The sequence below is a fragment of the Erythrolamprus reginae genome, chromosome 11, assembly GCF_031021105.1.
Source record: "Erythrolamprus reginae isolate rEryReg1 chromosome 11, rEryReg1.hap1, whole genome shotgun sequence".
Lineage (NCBI taxonomy): Eukaryota > Metazoa > Chordata > Lepidosauria > Squamata > Dipsadidae > Erythrolamprus > Erythrolamprus reginae.
In genome coordinates this window covers 34,785,935-34,806,151 of record NC_091960.1, presented here as the reverse complement: position 1 = coordinate 34,806,151, position 20,217 = coordinate 34,785,935, and the positions used below count along the sequence as shown (strand labels likewise).

At 45.3% G+C, this 20,217-nt stretch overlaps 1 protein-coding gene across 2 annotated transcripts in view; it reads left to right on the top strand.

Annotated features, from left to right (window-relative positions):
• The first annotated feature begins 1,124 nt into the window (after window positions 1-1,124).
• The window catches only part of AHDC1 (AT-hook DNA binding motif containing 1), a 359,984-nt gene continuing 340,891 nt past the window's right edge, over window positions 1,125-20,217 (top strand). Inside the window, exon 1 of one of the 2 annotated variants that reach the window (XM_070764441.1) lies at window positions 1,125-1,876. In XM_070764441.1, coding sequence (XP_070620542.1) covers window positions 1,702-1,876 — 175 coding nt within the window. In that variant the 5' untranslated portion in view covers window positions 1,125-1,701. The remainder of the gene's footprint in view (window positions 1,877-20,217) is intronic. The other variant, XM_070764442.1, reaches the window with a different exon arrangement.

The window sequence follows — 20,217 nt, the reverse complement described above, 5'->3', positions numbered from 1 at the left end:
CCCTGCAGAGACTGCTTAGCTGTGGTTAAGAGTAGGCTGAGTGAGTGAGTCCCCACCCTGTGGATTGCTTGAAGTCATCCCTTGTGGAATTACCGAACACAGTCGAAGGTTCAAAGTTCGGAGATTTCCCCGAAGTGGAGCAGTCCCGGTTCCCACCATTAGAGGGCACTGCTCACACATAAACAGTAGTGTCGTTTATTCGTAATCGAGGTTATTTTCTTTCTTTCGTTCTTTCTCTCTCTCTCTCTTTCTTTCCCCAGATGAGCAAGCCCCCCACCCCGCGCAAAGTCTTCTGCGAAGGGCTCCAGGGGTATCTCAGGAGCGCCCCGTACCTTCTAAAGCCAACACAGGTCAGCCAATTTCGAGGGGCGGAAAGTGGAAAGAAGCCGAAGAAGGACGCGAGAGAAAGGGGGTGGGGGTGGGGGGAGGAAGAAGTTAGAGTTGAGCATTTCTATATAACCGAACCCTGGGAAAGGTTCGGTCCATAACTCTCGGAGGAGGGGGAGTCAAGACCCCCCCCACTTAACGCCCCCCCAGCTAAGTTTGCCTTCTCCGCCTTGCAAGGATCCCCGAGATCCAACAGCCTCCCTCCATCTCTCTCTCTTTTTTTTCTCTGTTCCTCTCCCCCCCCCCAACAATTGTGGTGACACCCCAGCACATGGCCAGTTCCGAACCCGGAACACACCGCGGCGTTTCCCCGAGCCGCCCCACTCAGACGGACCGGGGAAGCGTCGCCTCCGAAGCGCCTCTGCCCGGCTGGGTCGCCCCCTGCCCGCGCGCCGCCCGCCCAAGTCCTCGGAGAGGGGCGGCATACAAATCCAATAAATAGATACATAAAGTCGGCTCCGTCGCCTTTCCTCCTCTCCCTCCCTCCCTCCATCTCTTTCTCTCTCTTTCCCCCCTCTCTCTTTCTCCCTTTCTCCATCTCTTTCTCTCTTTCCCTCTTTCTCCCCCTTTCTCTCTCCCTCTCTTTCTCTCTACCCATCCCTCTCTCTCTCCATCTCTCTCTCTCTGTCTCTTTCGCCCCCCCTAGCCTAAGAGGGGAAAAAAAAAGACTACATCCCCCAAGATGCTTTGCGGGTCTCTCCCTGGGGTTCCGGATGCTGCTCGGGCTGCTGACAAGCCAAGGTAAAGCCGAGAGCGTCTGAGGCAGCCGAGGCGGCAACAGCGGCTGCGAAGAGGCTCCCGGCCAGCCTTTTCCCCCTTTCTCCTGCCTCCTCCGAGACCGGCGAGCCAAAGCGGCGGCGGGGAGAAGCCAGGCGGAGGCGGTTGAGGCGGCGGCGGCGGCAAAATCCCCTCAGCCCGGCAGCGGTGGCTGCGCGAGACCCGGCTCTGCTTTCCCTCTGCGCGACCCCCCCCCCCCTCTACACACCCGCTCGCTCGCTCGCTGCTGCTGCTGCTGCTGCTTCGTTTCCTTTTCCAGCAGCGCCGCGCGCGCGAGGCAGAGGCAGCGGCAAAGGCGCGGGGGGCGGCGGGCAGGCGGGCGTCGGGAAGCGGATCCTCTCGCCGCCTCGCACCCATTTCCTCCGCGCCCCCTCCCGTCTTTTGTGTGCGGCGGGGCGTGCGAGGCCGGGAAGGCAGGAAGGCGAAAGGGAGGCGGGCGAGCGAGCGAGCGTGAGAAAAGCCCGAGGCGGCGGCGGTCCAGTGGAGTTGCGCGAGGGGAGAATGTGAGCGGCGGGGCGAGAAGACGAGAGGAGGACTATGCTCTCGCTCAAGGTGGCCGGCGGAGGCGGCGGCGGCGCGGAAGGCTCGGGCGGGCTCCCCGGCAGCCAGGAGTCGCCCCAGCCCCTCGAAGAGAGAAGTCTCGCCCGAAAGGCAGCGGCGGCGGCACCCGCGGAAGGGATCGGTGGGCAGCAGCAACAGCAGCAGCAGGCGGGTGAGTAACTCCTTCGCCGGGCAGCCCTCCAACGCCCCCACCCCCCCTTTGCTTGCCCCGAGCCCCTGCCTGCCACCCCCACCCCCACACACGCCCAGGAGGCTTCGGCTCGCCTCCAGCTCTCCCCCCCGTTTCTTTCCTGGGTTTTCTTGCCTCCCAGCCCCGTCGAGCCCAGGACGTTGGGTGGCTCCCCAATTTCTGTTCCCACCCGAGTTGCTCTGTGCCTTCGGTTTCCGCCTCCTTCCTTCCTTCCCTCCCTCCCTCCTTCCTTGCCCCCTCCCTCCTTCTCTCTTTCCCTCCTTCCTTCCCTCCCTCCTTCCTTCTTTCCCTCCTTCCTTCCTTCTCTCCCTCCCCTTCTCCCTCCGGGTCCCCCCTGCACTCCTCTCCTCTCCAACCTTTTCGGGAAGGGTGGGGAATGTGGTTGGTCGGGGGGGCGGAGGAGAGAGAAGCAGAAGTCCACCGCTACCACCCCTTCCTCCTCCTCCTCCCCCTGAGCTCGGAGGGGTCGCGTGTGGGCAGCCAAGTAGCAGCGGGGTTCGGGCAAGAAGGGTGGCGGGTGGAGAGAAAGAGGCGAGCGCTTGATTTTTTTTTAATAAAAAATATTTTTGCACACACATTCACAACCACACACACACAGAGACACAAATTCCCGAACAACTAATCCGTATGAACCAGCCTTTTGTCTCGACCAGTGTAAGCAAAGCCTTGGCAGCTGGAGGTAAGGCGGTTGAAGCGGGCGCGCAAAAGAAGAGGTGGTGTTTCTTTTTTTTTTTATTTCTTGCCTCCCCCCCCCTCTCTTTCTCTCTCTCCGGTTTTTCTCCATCATCACCCCCTCCTCTTTCTTTCTTTCTTTCTTTTTTTGCAATATGCGGATTGTCAGCCGTCACTTTCCTCCCTCCCCGCCTTCCTGCCTCCCGTTCTCTCCTCCCCGCTTGCCGCTTCCTTAAAATTGCTCCCGAAATCGCTTTAGGTGTAAACATTAATCTGACTTCGCACATGCGGCTCGGGGGCGCGCGCGCGTATCTCTCGCTCTGTGTGTGTGTGTGTATGTGTGTGCGCGCGCTGGAGAAGCCACGGAGTAAGCGGATCTGTTTACCGGGAGGTGGGAAAGTGCGGGGAGGGGGGGGGGCGCAGTACAGAGTTGGGAAGAGGAGGCGGCGGCGCGGCGGCGATGCTTTGAAAGGGGGAAGAGCGTGCATAAGTGCACCAGAGTGCCTACCGTCCCCTGTCCTATAGTCTCTCCTATATCTTCTCTTCTATCCACCCCCTATCCATTACTGTATATCTCTTTTATCTCTTATATTTTCTGCTATTCTCTCTAGTTATATTTTACTCCTATACTTTATCTTCTATACAGTACTCTCTTTATTTATTTTTTATTTTATTTATTTATTTTGTCCAATACACAATACTGTAATATGCAATGAAGCTTATAGAGGATATAGTAGAGAAGAAATACGAGATATAGGAGAGACAATAGGACAGGGGATGGAAGGCACTCTAGTGCGCTTATGCACGCCCCTTACTGACCCCTTAGGTCAACCATGGGTAGTCTAAGGGTAAAGTGTTGGGGGTTTAGGGATGATACTACAGAGTCCGGTAGTGAATTCCACGCTTCAACAACTCGATTACTAAAGTCGTATTTTTTACAGTCAAGTTTGGAGCGGTTAATATTAAGCTTGAATCTGTTGTGTGATCTTGTGTTGTTGTGGTTGAAGCTGAAGTAGTCTTTGATAGGCAGGACATTGCAGCATATGATCTTGTGGGCAATGCTTCGATCGTGTTTAAGGCGTTGTAGTTCTAAGCTTTCAAGACCCAGGGTTGTAAGTCTAGTTTCGTAGGGTCTTCTGTTTCGGGTAGAGGAGGGAAGGGCTCTTCTGGTGTATTATTGTGTATTGGACAAAACAAACAAACAAAAAATAAATAAGGAGTTGGGCTGGAGTGGGGCGGCGGCGGGCGGGGGGCGGTTGGAAGTGAGCCTCAGGCAAACAACCCTTTTATTCTTTCAGCCTTTGGGGGCTGGCCAGGGGAGGTGCGCTCAAGGAACGGAAGCGCCCCGCGGAACCTTCCTTGGGAAAAGGGCGAACTTCTCCTCCGGAGTTTCCTCTGAAATCCCTCCCCCCCCGCGCGCCCCTCCCTTCCCTCCCTCCCGGAGGCGTTGGGAACGTGGCTGGAGAAAGAGAGGGGAGGGGGCGTAAGAAACAAGGAAAGGGTCTCGAGGTAGCCGCGTTGCAAAACTGGAGGAGGCAGCGAGAAGAGCTTGCAAAAAAAACCCAGGTCTGTGGTCCTGGGAAAGAGGAGTGGGAGGGGAAGGGGGCCTGTTGGACACTTGAATGAGAGGGGTGGGTGGGTTGAGCCTATGGCATGACAGTCTGAGCCCCCCCCCCCCCAATGAAGAGAGGTGGCAAGAGGAGAACGCTGGGGGATTTTTGTGTCTTTCATCTCGCTCTCTCCCCCTGTGGAAAAAGTGTTGAGTGACACTAGCCAGGTGCCTTTTCTCCCTTAGAAGGTGGGTAGCTGGGGGTTGAAAGCCAGTGGAGGGTGGCACCGGAGTGTTTCTCTCTCTCTCTCTCTCTCCCCCCACCCCACCGTGTCTTTTGCCAGTGAATAAATTGGACTTGGTTACTCAAGGACAACCTTCATCCTGTTTCCAGGGGGGCCCTGCTTGCCAGTCGGGATGCTCCGGGTTGCAGCTTAAATCAGACCCCTTCTGTGCACCTTTCTGTTGGTTTACCCACGCGAATCCCAGCGAGCAGTTGTGGGTCTTCTCCGGGTCCCGTCAACTAAACAATGCCGCTTGGCGGGACCCAGGGGAAGAGCCTTCTCTGTGGCGGCCCCGGCCCTCTGGAACCAACTCCCCCCAGAGATTAGAATTGCCCCCACCCTCCTTGCCTTTTGTAAGCTACTTAAAACCCACCTCTGCCGCCAGGCATGGGGGAATTAAGACTTCTTCTCCCCCTAGGCCGTTACAACTGTATACATGGTATGTTTGTATGTATGTTTGGTTTTGTATATTAAGGGGTTTTTAATTCTCTTTTAGTATTGGATTATTATTGTATATTGTTTATGATTGCTGTTAGCCACCCCGCGTTTTCGGAGAGGGGCGGCATATAAATCCAATGAAACTTGAAACTTGAAACTACCCCCCTCCCCCCAAACAAGGTGCAATGCTTAATTTGTAAGAGGAACAATCACCTTATGTATAAAAGAGGAGGAAGCACAGGTGACTTTGCCATTCCTGCAAAGATGCGTTTTGCCAGATTTTGGCCTTGAAGAAGCTTCCCCTCCTTTTTAAAGGTATCTTGTTGGACATGTTTACATTCTGGTCTTCTCTGACCTCAACCTTACTTGCCCCCTAGGGCAGTGTTTCCCAACCTTGGCCACTTGAAGATGGGGAATTCTGGGAGTTGAAGTCCAGATATCTTCAAGTGGCCAAGGTTGGGAAACACTGCCCTAGGGAAGCAGGCATCAAGGGTGGCAACATTGATTGTTCCCATCTTAGCGATGGCAAAACATGTCTTGTGCTCCTGTTCCTTTTTGAAATGCTAGATGAATTTTTTTTAAAAAAAAAACCCAACACTCTCCAATGCTCTTTCTTTACTTTTCTTTTTTTAAAATAATCTTTAAGTTTTGCAGAAATAGAAACACCAAAACTAAAATAAAATAGATCAACAGTAAATAGGTTATGGGTTAATACACTTGGAACATATAACATAACATAACCTAATCTTGGAGATAATCAAGAGAGAAAAGAGAAAAAGCGAAAATAAGAAATCAGGGAGAAAGGGAAAAGGTGTTAGAAAGAAGTAAAGAAAAGGGAAGGAGAGAGGGAGAAGAAAAATCAGATACTTGGCTGGTGTAGCGGTTCAGTACTGACATCAGATTTGAAGATGCCGTTGAAATACTAATTCCCCCCTTGATGTTTTAAAAGTTTATTGCGGATTTATTTTGGGAGTCGTTAATTCTGGTCATCCAATGTTGTATGTGGGTTTTGTGTGTTATTGGTAATAACAACAACAACAACAATAACAATAATAATAATTATTATTATTACTTATTAGATTTGTATGCTGCCCCTCTCCGTAGACTCGGGGTGGTAGTTAGAGTAGTAGTTTGTACTTTGTCATTCGTTGAAGATTGATTTGTTGGATTGTTATCTTTTTGTAGAATTTGTAAGTACAGTACAGTATTTTCTTTTCCTTAACCAATTGTACCAATGCTCTTTCTTGGGATGTGTCTCCCCCTGCCCTCAAACCCCCTTCTGGCTTCTGATGGTAGCATCTGGTTTGACAAGCCAATAAGAGGAAGAAGAATCCAAACAGATACGGATTCATGCAGGAATAAATTTGCAGAAATAGGCTCTGGGTGCTACTTGCCTTAAACCTCCGAGCTTTTTTTTCTTGGTCAAGATTGGTTGACACATTTTTGTGCAGGAAAAGTTTCAGCAAGGGGGGAGAGAGGGGGAGAGAGAGGGGGGGAGAGAGAGAGCAAGCAAGAATGCTTGGCTCCTGAATCTTGGAAACTCTCCTTTGGCTGGGCTTGGGAATGGACCATAGAGCAGGGCTTTCCAACCTTGGCCACTTTAAGCAGCCTGGCGGACTTCAACTCCCAGAATTCCCCAGCCAGCGGAAGGTTGGAGACCCCTGCCATAGAGCATTCTTTCCAGGATAGGTAAGAGCTAACTTGGCAAACTTTAAGGCTTGTGGATTAACTCCCAGAATTCTAGGAGTTAACGTCCACACGCCTTAAAGTTGGAAACTAAACAAGGAGAGAAGTAACTTAGAACGAAAGAGGAATTTCCTGACAGTCAGACCGGTTGATCAGTGGAACAGCTTGCCTCCAGAAGTTGTGATTGCCTCCAGAAGTTGTGAATGCCCCAACACTGGAAGTTTGTAAGCAGATGTTGGATAACCATCTGTCTGAAGTAGTGTAGGGCAGTGTTTCCCAACCTTGGCAATTTGAAAATATCTGGACTTCAACTCCCAGAATTCCCCAGCCAGCATTCGCTGGCTGTGGAATTCTGGGAGTTGAAGTCCAAATATCTTCAAGTTGCCAAGGTTGGGAAACACTGGTGTAGGGTTTCCTGCCTAAGCAGGGGGTTGGATTAGAAGACCTCTAAGGTCCCTTCCAACTCTGTTGTTGTTGTTGTTGTCATAGTTCCCTCTAAGCTGAGCAGTGAGCAATCGCTCACTTAAAAATCATCATCAACTCAGAGTTTTCCAAACCTGCCCAGAAGCCGAGAGGGAAAGAGTGAGAGGGAAGGAGAGAAAGAGGAAGAGAGGAAGAGAGAGAAACAGATAGAAAAAAGAGAGGAAGGAAAAGAAAAAGAAAAAGAATGGGAGTAAGGAAGAGAGAAAGAAAATCAAAATCTAGTTTGAAACTAGCTCAATTATTTAAGTGGCATTTTGATATTGATAGAGTTGCCCTATTATGAGCTCACTGTTATAGACACACAGTACAGTATTTTATTTTGAAATTCTCTGAGGCAAAACAGGGTGGGCTTTTTGTTTGTTTATTTATTTATTTATTTGTTTGTTTGTTTATATGTTTATTTGTTTATTTATTTATTATTTCTGTGCCACCCAGTCCCGAAGGGACTGCCGCTCAGACACTATACTTTTCCGCCCACCCCCCCAAAAAAAAAATTAGAGGGAACACTGGTTGTTGTTATTTTTGAGGATCTGTGAGCTAGATTCTCAAGGATTTCTCTCTCTCTCTCTGCAGAAAAGGAATCTGATATTTGGGTTTAATATCAATATGCCCGTTTGCTTTCCTGAATTCTAGCATCTCTCCTTACAGTGTATGCCCAGAAACCTCTCCTGGGGAGGGAGTGTAACTCTTGGCAGAGAATATGCTTTCCATGGAGAAGGGCCCTGGTTCAGGGCTGCTGGGTATCTCCCATTACAAGGATCTCAGATAGCAGCTCCTATCAGACAGACTGCTGAGCGAGGCTCAGCTAGTATATCGGACGCTTTTTTGAAGCACATTGAACCACATGTTTGCACCTGGGCAGGCTGACGGAAGCGAAAGGTTTAAGTTAGGTTCCCTCTTAGGCGCCCCTGTTGCTTCGGTGCCAGGCTGAGACTCAAAAGGGGATTTTTTTTTATAATCATTAAGGCTTTCGTGGGTCCAGAAACAAGATTTTTTTCTTCTTTCAACAGTCGTGCGCCCCAGGACAGAACGCTCTCACCCAGCCTGATGCAGTGGGCGGGCTGGTCCACTTGCACACTGCAGGAGTGGATAAGTGCAGGCAGCCCCCAGCTCTCCCCCCAACCCCAACTGTGGCAGTATTTCCTAGCGGTGGCTGCATATTGCAACTTAAGAGCCCTGCTGGAGTTGGAGGCGGAAGTGTTTGGGCGGGGGAGTTGGGGAGGCGCAGGCTGGAGCAAGGAACGCTTGGAAACTTGTGCCTGGCAGATGTAAGCGAGCAGATGGAAACATGGAGAAGGTTATGGGCAGCCTGGAGGGGCCTGTCTGGCTGGAGTCCTCGCCCTTCCTGCCTGGTTGGGGCAGAGGGGGGGGGAGGCTTTGGGGGCCTGGGAGTGGTTTATTTCTGCTGAGGAAAGATCTGGGAGAGAATGGTAAGCGTCTATTAATAGTGCACATCAGCCAAGTTAAAAACAAGAGAGTCTTTAGAGGCAACCAGAAGAAGGTTCAGATAGACACATAGAAGATGGACGGCAGAAGAAGACCTGCTGGTCTAGTCTGCCCTTGTACTCTTTCCTGTATTTTATCTTAGGATGGATCTGTGTTTATCCCAGGCATGTTTCAATTCAGTGACTGTGGATTTACCAACCACGTCTGCTGGAAGTTTGTTCCAAGCATCTACTACTCTTTCAGTGAAATAATATTTTCTCGTATTGCTTTTGATCTTTCCCCCAACTAACTTCAGATTGTGTCCCCTTGTTCTTGTGTTCACTTTCCTATTAAAAACACTTCCCTCCTGAACCTTATTGGACCCTTTCACATACCTAATTTTTTTTTATCATGTCCCCCCTTTCCCTTCTGTCCTCCAGACTCTACAGATTGAGCTCATGAAATCTTTCCTGATAAGTTTTATGCTTAAGACCTTCCACCCTTTTTGTAGCCCATCTTTGGACCCCTTCAATTTTGTCCATATCTTTTTTGTAGGTGAGGTCTCCAGAACTGGACACAGTAATCACAGATCTGGGGGTTGGGGAGGACGCAGGGAACAAGGATGCCAAGTGGAATTGCTTTGTATGGGGGAGGTGGTGCGAGTGTGTATGTGTTTGTGTGTGTGTGTGTTTTGCCTGTCCTGCAGCCTTATCAGAAGTGCAATCTCTCTGTGCGCTAGGAGGCCTAGGTCATGTTGCCTTGCCTGCATGCTTTAGAAGGAATGCAGAAAGGCTTGGGGAGCGGGGATGATAAGTGCCAAATGTCTTGGGAATTTTATTCTAAAAACACTCCTGGCCTGCCTTCCAGCTGGGGATGAGCAAACCCCGCTGGGTTTTTTTTTTTTGCTCTCCTTCCTGTGGAACATTCAGTTGCAATTCTCTAAACTTCGGCACGCCAGTCACCTGTTGATCCGGTCAAGTGACACGTAGGCTGTGTGTCGTTAAACTTTGAGGGCAGCCGTGACCATGCCAGCATGGCTGAAGGCACCTTGGGTATTAAAAGCCAGGCAGACGCGGGCGATCTGGCTCGTGAGCAGAGCCGTTTGTCCTCCAACCTGTTGTAACCTGTTGCACGTCCCAGGCCTCTAATGGCAAACCTTTTTTGGTTCACGTGCCACAAGGGTATGGTGTGTGTGGATGTGGTAGCATGCGTGCACATGTCCACACCCCTCCCCTCCCTCCACGCATGCGCAACCCCACTCTACGTTTCCCCCGTGCATGTGCACAGGCCTTACTGAAGCCTGTATATGAAAACAAAATATTCCCAAATAGGCAAACTGGAAGTTCGGGAAAACGCACTTCCGGTTTGCCCATTGTGCTGGTTTTTGCACTCCGAGGCTTCAGGAAGCTTCCCAGAACTCTACGTAGTGCAAAAAACAGCACAACGGGCAAACCGGAAGTTCAGGAAAACACACTTCCTGTTTGCTCATTGTGCTGTTTTTGCCCTCTGAGGCTTCAGGAAGCTTCCTAGAACCCTCCGGAGTGCAAAAAACAGCAAAATGGGGAGACAGGAAGTACGTTTTCCTGAATTTCCGGTTTGCCCGTTGGGCGATTTTTTTTTTGCCTCTGGGGCTTCAGGGATGCTTCTCTGAAGCGTCCGGTGGGCAAAATGGCCTTCCCGAAGGCTGAAAATCAGCTGTCCAGCGCCCACATCCCTGGTGGAGCTGACATAGGGCAAAGTCTTATGTGCTCTCCGATATGGTTCTGGGTGCCACCTGTGGCACGCATGCCACAGGTTTGCCATCACAACTCTAGGAGATTGGATGGAACACCTAATAAGAGGTGAGTCTAACTGTGGGCAGAGCAGAACCAGCTCAAAATATGTATGTATGTATGTATGTATGTATGTATGTATGTATGTATGCATTATTATTATTATTATTATTATTATTATTATTATTATTTTATTTTATTTTATTTTATTTTATTTTTTAAATTAGATTTGTATGCCGTCCTTCTCTGCATACTTGGGGTGTATGTATGTATGTATGTATGTATGTATGTATGTATGTATTCATTCATTCATTCATTCATTCATTCATTCATTCATTCATTCATTCATTCATTCATTCGATTTTTATGCCGCCCTCCTCCTTAGACTCAGGGAGGCTTACAACATGTCAGCAATAGCACTTTCTAACAGAGCCAGCCTATGGCCCCCACAATCCGGGTCCTCATTTGACCCACCTCGGAAGGATGGAAGGCTGAGTCAACCTTGAGCCGGTGATGAGATTTGAACCACTGACCTACAGAACTACAGTCAGCTTCAGTGGCCTGCAGTACAGCACTCTACCTGCTGTGCCACCACGGCTCTAAATTTGGCAGTGGGGGGATGGGCATTGGGTGTGTGTTTGGAGAAGTATCCACACACACACCTGTTAACCAGGATTGGTGAGAAAGTTCGATGTGGCTTTCTTTGAGGGCAAGGGGCCCTCACACAGAATTAATGGCATTGTTGGCTTGACCTAGGTCTCTTAAGGGTTCGTTTTTCACCGTGGAGGTGGCTTGAGGCAGCTGTTCAACTTTTGCTGAGAAAAGTGAGCAGAAGTGTACAATAAAGTACAACTATGGATGCATTTTTGTAATACAAGCCTCTTTCTGCATGCGTAATGCCATCCTACCTGTGTGGTCTAAGGTAGACTTAAAGCCAGATAAAGGCAGCATTTATGGATCTGTCTGTGTAGCTGCTTTAGACATTTGTCCTTATGTTTTGGGCCTGCACATCTCAAAAAAAAACAATGGGGTCTATTGTTGACGAAAAACACTATCCATGATTATTATTATTATTTGTGGTGTTTTTCTTCTCCTACCAACTCCCACCTCCCCCTTGTCTGTATGCAAGGAGTTCTGGATTGGGTAAACCTTGTGAAAGCATGTCTCTGAAACTACCAGCCCTGATGAAGCTACGCAGCTACACACACTGTTAGAGACGTATGATGTACAACAGTGTTCGTCAACCTTTTTAAAATTATTATTACTTTTACTGATTTTACAATATAGAATATAAAACACACACACACCATACAACAAGTGCTCAGTGATTGGTGCCCACCACCAGACAAACATTCACACCCCACCACCAAATTGGCGGTGTTTCTTATATATACCATTTTTAACTCAAGAGCAAAATATTTATTTACATATTATAAAGTGATTCTAATTTATTCCCTGTAGCGTGGTCTCGGATTCTACTAACCATATATCGTCTTACCTTGTCCCATTGTCCCAACAGTTGTCGCAAATCAGTTTCATTAACCGAATTCATCATTTTGTCCATAATCTCAAATTAAATATGATCCACCATGTACCGGTACCAATTTTGCATTGTCCATTTTGTTGCCTCCTTCCAACCCAAGACTATTACCGCCCAGTGTTGGTCAACCTTAGCAATTTTAAGAGGTGTAGACTTCAACTCCCAGAATTCTCCAGACAGCCAAGGTCTTTGGGGAATTTGGGTTGGGTGGGTGGGTTGAAGTCCATATCTCTTAAAACTGCTAAGGTTAAGAAACACTGGTCTACAATTTAGCCGTGTTTCTTTTTTACTTTTATATAATAGGGTTGCAGCCTGGATTATTGTTTTGAATTTAATAATCCCAGTGTCACAATTCTCTTCTCTTCCATCCCTTCAATCCTGAGGATTGTTCCTTGAATGTGAATCCTGCTATGATGTATTGATAACCAGGTAATGGGAGTGACAGAGTTGGTGCAAAGGAAAGATTTACAATTCTTTTCAAGTTTTTCATATTGGCACAATAAGTAAAATGCTGAAGTTAAATAGAATTGTTTAAAACTGAATGTTTTATGAAAGTTGCATGCATTGATGAAGGCTGTGAAGCCTCCTGGTGGGTCAGAAGCATTTGTCAATCAAGCTGGGTTGGACTTGGTCATGGGTTTCACAGATCCAAATTGAGATAGAAACATAGAAGATTGACAGCAGAAAAAGACCTTATGGTCCATCTAGTCTGCCCTTGTACTATTCCCTGTATTTTATCTTAGGATGGATCTATGTTTATCCCAGGCATGTTTAAATTCAGTTCCTGTGGATTTACCAACCACGTCTGCTGGAAGTTTGTTCCAAGCATCTACTACTCTTTCAGTAAAATAATGTTTTCTCAGATGACCTGGTGGTTAACTTTGAATAGAATAGAATAGAATTCTTTATTGGCCAAGTATGATTGGACACACAAGAAATTTGTCTTTGGTGCATATGTTATCAGTGTACTTAAAAAGACAAAATGCATTTGTTGAGAACCATAAGGTACAACACTTATTTATTTTTATTTATTTATTTATTAGATTTGTATGCCGCCCCTCTCCGTAGACTCGGGGCGGCATGATAGTTATAAGGTACAAATAATCAATCAGGAAACAATATTAATATAAATGCTAAGGATACAAGCAACGAGTTTACAGTCGTGATTTGCTGATACAGTATCTTTAAATGCCTTTCATATTCCTGTCCTTATTTGGGGTCTTAGTTATTTTGCATAATCTGTATCTACAGATTAGATTAGATTAGATTAGATTAGATTAGATTAGATTTATTGGGTTTATATGCCAACCCTCTCCGCAGACTCGGGGCGGCTTACAACAATGGTGAAGAACAATACATAGTAACAAATCTAATATTTAAAAATCTAGGTTACAGTTTTAGATTAGATGTTGCAAGTTTCATAGCAGAGAGTTCAATAGCAGCAGAAGAGCAAGTTTTGTTTTCTCAGATACATTCTGAATTGCCAAAAGCCCTAAGTCTGATCATCCAGGGGGAGTTGGTTCCAGAGGGCCGGGGCCACCACAGAGAAGGCTCTTCCCCATGCAACTGTGGGAATACTGTGATGGTCATAAGTGCAAGGACCAGTCATAAACCAATTTTTTCAGTGCCATTTTGACATTCACTGTAAAAATGATTGTTAGTCAAGGGACTATCTGTATTGGCTTCTTAGAGGAATTGTATTGTAGAATTAAGTCCAGTATGATTAATTGATGTGTTATCATGTGGAGCAGGGCTTACCTTCATAAGAGGCAATCCCCTTCCCTTCAAAATAGCCACATCTGTATTCCTTTGTTTTCCTTCCTTGCGCTGATGTTTATTTATTTATTTTTATTTTGTCCAATACACAATGAGGGTTTTAGTGGGTATATATCTATATACACATAGTAAAATACATGATGAAGGTTATAGAGGAGATACTCATAGTAAAATATATCTAAGAAATAATAGAAAAGAAGGTATAGTAATAGACCATATCAATGAAAGAATAGAAGAAGAGATATAGGAATAGAAGAAAGGTATAGGAGATATAGGAGAGCAATAGGACAGGGGACGGAAGGCACTCTAGTGCACTTGTACTCGCCCCTTACTGACCTCTTAGGAATCTGGATAGGTCAACCGTAGATAATCTAAGGATAAAGTGTTGGGGGTTTGGGGATGACACTATGGAGTCCGGTAATGAGTTCCATTCTTCGACAACTCGGTTGCTGAAGTCATATTTTTTACAGTCAACTTTGGAGCGGTTAATATTAAGTTTAAATCTGTTGTGTGTTCTTGTGTTGTTGTGGTTGAAGCTGAAGTAGTCGCTGACAGGCAGGACGTTGCAGCATATGATCTTGTGGGCAATACTTAGATCTTGTTTAAGGCATCTTAGTTCTAAACTTTCTAGGCCCAGGATTGAAAGTCTAGTCTCGTAGGGTCTTCTGTTTCGAGTGGTGGAATGAAGGGCTCTTCTGGTGAAGTCTCTTTGGACATTTTCAAAGGTGTTAATGTCTGAGATGTGATATGGGTTCCAAACAGATGAACTGTATTCGAGGTTGGGTCTGGCGAAAGTTTTGTAAGCTCTGGTAAGTAGTGTGAGATTGCCAGAGCAGAAGCTACGTAGGATTAGGTTTACAACTCTTGAAGCCTTCTTGGCTATATTGTTGCAGTGGGCTTTGGTACTTAGGTCTCTTGTTGTTAGTATACCAAGGTCTTTAACCGAGTGGGGATTATCTGTGATAATTTGATTATTCAGTTTGTATTTGGAGTTCAGATTCTTCTTCCCAATGTGTAGGACAGAGCATCTGCTAGTTGAGATTTGGAGTTGCCACGTGTTACTGTAGTTTAATGTGAAATTACAAAGATGTTACCAACAGAGAGGGTCAAAGCATGTTCGACAAGAAGGGTGGTTGAAAGATTTGGATGACTTATCAGCCAGACAACAGGAATAAGGTCACTACTGGGCCTTTTGAGAAAGCATTTTCAGACCCGGGGTTCAATGTTGCACTAAGTTATGATTAGCTCAATTGTGATGGGTTGAGAAAACCCGAATGCTTGGGATGAGTGCAACATGTTGCATCAGATCTAGAAAGATTGTGTTATGGTTTAGCGTGGTGAAAGAACTTGGGCAGAGTTGAACAGTGTCTAAATAGGCTTGTGAAGTCATTCATGGTGTCCTGGAATACTGGACTTTGTTTTTGTTATTCTCTGGAGCTCTTAACGGTTGGTTGGTTGGTTTTTTTGCTCTTTAAATACTGTATTCTCTTTCATCACTTACTTGGTTATTTTGTGTCTTTTTTCAATTAGACATTTTCAGGGTACCTTAAACAAAATTCAAGAAGGAAGACAACATTTGCAAAGTTGACTACAACTGCAACATGTTTTAATTGCTAATTATTCTTTAATTGTTAATACTATTAACAGTGTTCAGTTTAGTGAGGTTGAGCGGGGTCTGGCCACAGTCAAGGTCACCTTCCCTTGGTGTTCTCCAGTTTTGTTTGGTGTGTGGAACTGTCATAATTCCCAGCAGATGGACACACTTGGGTTTGTCTTCCAAATTTGCAGGCAACTTGCTTTTTAGCTGTTCCTTTAATCCCCAGTTAATGATCAGGCTGATTGAGAATTATGGGAATTGAAGTCCCAATGCAGCTAAAGTCACCGGAACCATAATGCAGTATAACTTTTAATAACAAGAAAATCCGCACGGGGGTCTTCTGTATTAGATCTTTATACTATTCGATCATGTCAGCCATTTCAACCATTTAGTTTTTTTGGTTTGCAAACTTCTCCGAGTATTTTTAAATTCCCTGACTTATACCTAGCTCTCCCTCTCCATACTTCCCGTCTGAAATCAGCTATCACCTTGCCTGGAATAAGGGAGTATAGAATGTGTTGGCACTTAACTCTTGATTGGGAGCATCAAATTAGTTTGCTCAAGAATTTGGACTGTAGGGGAACTGTGTGCTACTCAGCAGCAGTAAATCACTCTTAAATCCTAGAAATGCAGGTGTTCCTTGAGTTGCACCGTTCCAAAACCTCTCTTGATTCCTTTGCAATTCTGTTGCTGTCGTTTGTGGTTGCATTTCATTTTGCATGCTCAGGTAATCCTCAGTTGAAGCCAAAATTTCTGTTGCTAAGTGTTCTGCCATCCCGAAAATTCAAGAGTACAAATTTTAGACACACACACACACATTTGAAAATTCAAAACAATGTTCTTTATCCCAAAATTCAAAATAAACTAAGCACTCTTTTTGTATTGCAAAGAGCACTCTTCCCAAAACAACCGGGTAGTCTGTACAATTCCCCTTAAGCAGTCATTAAGTACTTAGCTAGCAGCTGTGAAGAAACTTCACACCCCTTCTTCTTCCAATGAAGTGACACACACACACACACACACACACACAAACACATTGCTCTGCTTTGTTTTCCAAGGCGTGAAAAAACAACAAAGTCCAGAAAACACAGGATTCCTGACGAACTCCGATCAGATATTCTTCCACAACGGCCAAACCCACACCCTGCTATTTATAGCAGCAGCCCTAATTACTGGAGCCCCACCCAAACACGGGTGGCCTCTCTTATTTCATGTAATATGTTCTTACTTGGTCTCTTCTATGCATAATTCTGTGCTTGAGTGGGTCCAAAATGTCATCATCTGAATCAATGGAAGATAAGGGAGATTGACTGCCTGGGCTGTGTGCCAAGCCCTCCTCTGCCGAGTCACTCCCACCTTCTTCTTCGTCCGAGGAAACTAAACTCTGAACTGATTCGGTCAGCAATAACACAGGCCTGTGACATGTTGGAGTTTCCCCTGCATCCACCTCCCTATTTCCTAAGTCTAAGTGCTATTGCTATTGTTATCTGAATCTTGAAAACGTGGCCATAGGGATTCTGCAATGGTCTTAAAACTGTGGATAAGTCACTTTTTTTGTGGTGTTGTAACTTTGAACATCGCTGAACTAACTGTTGTAAATCAAGGATTATCAATATAGTTACAATCTCTCAAAGATTATCTGTGGCAGAAATTTTTTCCCAGATTAGAACATTAATATAACAAACTTGCCTGCAGAAGTTGTGAATACCCCACAACACTGGAAGTTTTTAAGAAGATGTTGGGTAACCATTTGTCTGGTATCGGGTTTCTTGCCTAAGCAGGGGGTTTGGACTAGAAGACCTCCAAGGTCCCTTCCAACTCTGTTATTATTATTGCTATTATGTTGTTATTATAATAATTTGAGTTTGAGTTTAATCAGATTTGTATGCCGCCCTTCTCCGCAGACTCGGGGCGGCTCACAGCAGTAACAATACAATGTAAAACAAATCTAATATTTAAGTTAATTTAAAAAACACCACAAATTAAAACCAATCATACATACTAGCGTACCATGCATAAATTTTATAAGCCTAGGGGGAGGGAACATGTAAATTCCCCCATGCCTGACGACAGAGGTGGGTTTTAAGGAGCTTACGAAAGGCTAGGAGGGTGGGGGCAACTCTGATATCTGGGGGGAGTTGGTTCCAAAGGGTCGGGGCCGCCACAGAGAAGGCTCTTCCCCTGGGTCCGACCAAACGACATTGTTTAGTTGACGGGACCCGGAGAAGCCCAACTCTGTGGGACCTGACTGGTCGCTGGGATTCGTGCGGCAGAAGGCGGTCCCGGAGATATTCTGGTCCAGTGCCATGAAGGGCTTTATAGGTCATAACCTAGATATGCAGACCTATTATACAATTCTCTTTTGGGGCAAATTGTTATGAAAAAAAGGAAGAAACGTAACAAGAAAAAATAGAGGCAGGAGAAAGCAAAAGTGAAGGGAAAGTGGCTTACACCAACTATCATTACTGTATATAGTGGTACCTCTACTTAAGAACCCTCTACTTAAGAACTTTTCTAGATAAGAACCGGGTGTTCAAGATTCTTTTGCCTCTTCTTAAGAACCATTTTCTACTTAAGAACCCGAGCCCGGAAAAATTTCCCAGGAAATTTGAGACCGGCACGAAGGCCCGGCCAGTTTCCTGCCATTCCCCCTTTAATCCCATCCATCTCAGGCTTTTCTGGGCTGCCAGAGGAGCCTTTCGGTGGCGCTTAAGGAGGCTTTGGCATTTTCCTTTCTCTGGGCGCTTGGAGAGGGAATAAACCTCTGCTAGCAGCCAGAGAAAAGAAACATTCCCTTCGCTCTGGTCAGCAACTGTCCTCCTCCTCCTCCTCTTCTTCTTCCTCCTCCCACCCAAATTCCGAGCTTTTATTTCTTTCCTAATGGGTTTGCACGCATTATTTGCTTTTACATTGATTCCTATGGGAAAAATTGCTTCTACTTAAGAACATTTCTACTGAAGAACCTGGTCATGGAACGAATTAAGATAAATCCACAGTAACTGAATTTAAGCATGCCTGGGATAAACATATATCATCCTAAGATAAAATACAGAAAATAGTATAAGGGCAGACTAGATGGACCATGAGGTCTTTTTCTGCCGTCAGACTTCTATGTTTCTATGTTAAGTAGAGGTACCACTGTATATTATTTTATGCCTCATTGTATTTTTCTATCTTTGCAAACTATCCCCCCCCTTCTATCATATTTGTACAATACTGTGTCTGGAAATTGGGTCCTCCTGGTTATAGGAACAATGAGAGTATATTTGCTCTCCTGGATCATATACAAAAACAGGAGTGGTATCCTCAGATGACAGATTGGGTGGACTGAAAAAAAAACAACCAACCAAAACCACCAGCACCTGGTTTGCACATAGCACCAAGCCCAAATGTAATTTCTTTAGCATTGGGTTAATGCATTATACAGACAGCCTGTCCTCACCTGGGTACAGTCTCAGGTTTAGTTTTTAATTAACTGACACTTGTTAAAATTCAGCAGGACGTTTCAAGTCACGTGGGATCCTTGCCTTGGGCCCACCTGTCCTGCAGACAGCACAGGTAGCCTTCCGCTTAAGACCATAATTGAACTCTAAATTTCCGTGGCTAAGTCAGACATTTGTCAAGTGACTTTTGCCCATCATTCATGCCACTATTATTAAGTGAATCATAGCAGTTTATTTATTTATTCAATTTTTATGCCGCCCTTCTCCTTAGACTCAGGGCGGCTTACAACATGTTAGCAATAGCACTTTTTTAACAGAGCTAGGCTATTGCCCCCACAATCCGGGTTCTTAAGATAGTTGTGTAGTTTATTTATTGTTTATACACTGCTCAAAAAAAATAAAGGGAACACTCAAAGAACACATCCTAGATCTGAATGAATGAAATATTCTCATTGAATACTTTGTTCTGTACAAAGTTGAATGTGCTGACAACACGTATGACTGTATGTATGTTTTATATACTGGGGTTTCTTTTTAGATTTTTATATGTATAATTGTTATTTTAGATTCTAATTATTAGATTTGTCATTATGTATTGTTTTTATCGCTGTTGTGAGCCGCCCCGACTCTGCGGAGAGGGGCGGCATACAAATCTAATAATTAATAATAATAATAATAATAATAATAATAATAATAATAATAATAATGTGAAATTGATGGTCAATCAGCGTTGCTTGCTAAATGGACAGTTTGATTTCACATAAGTTTGATTTACTTGGGGTTATATTGTGTTGTTTAAGTGTTCCCTTTTTTGGAGCAGTATATTTGTATGTCACCCTCTCCAAGAAGGAGTCATAAAATACAGAAACAACAAAATATAACGATAGTAACAACAAAACAGTAAAATATAATACTCTAAAAGAATTCCAAACAAAAAGTCATTCCTAGTTTCAGGCCTGCTGGAAAAGCCAGGTCTTGACGGCTTTCCGGAAGACCAGCAGGGTGGGGATAGTTTATTTATTTATTTATTTATTTTATTTATTTATTGGATTTTTATGCCGCCCCTCTCCGTAGACTCGGAGTTTGGATCTCTGGTGGCAGTTGATTCCAAAGGGTCGGAGCCACCACAGAAAAGGCTCTTCCCAGAGGTCCCACCAGTCGACCTTGTTTGGCAGATGGAACCCAGAGAAGGCTGACTCTCTGGGCCCTTAGTTGTCACAGGGAGGTGCAAGGCAGGAGGGGGTCCCGTAGATTGTCTGGCCCTGAGCCATTTAGGCTTAACAGTTGTTAAGCAAATTATTATTATTATTATTATTATTATTATTATTATTATTATTATTATTATTATTTATTGGATTTGTATGCCGCCCCTCTCCGCAGACTCGGGGCGGCTAACAACAATGATAAAAAAAACAGCATGTAACAATCCAATTAATAAAACAACTAAATTAATAAAACATCTTACTTTGCTTATCAGAAGTTTGCACTGAATCCCAGTGTCCTAAATTTTGATCATATGACCATGGAGAAGCAGCAATGGCCATAAGTGAGAAAAACCTCCATAAGCCCCTTTTTCTCCAGCGCCATTATAACTTTAAATGGTCACTCAACGAAGTGACCATTTTTGGTTGTAAGTC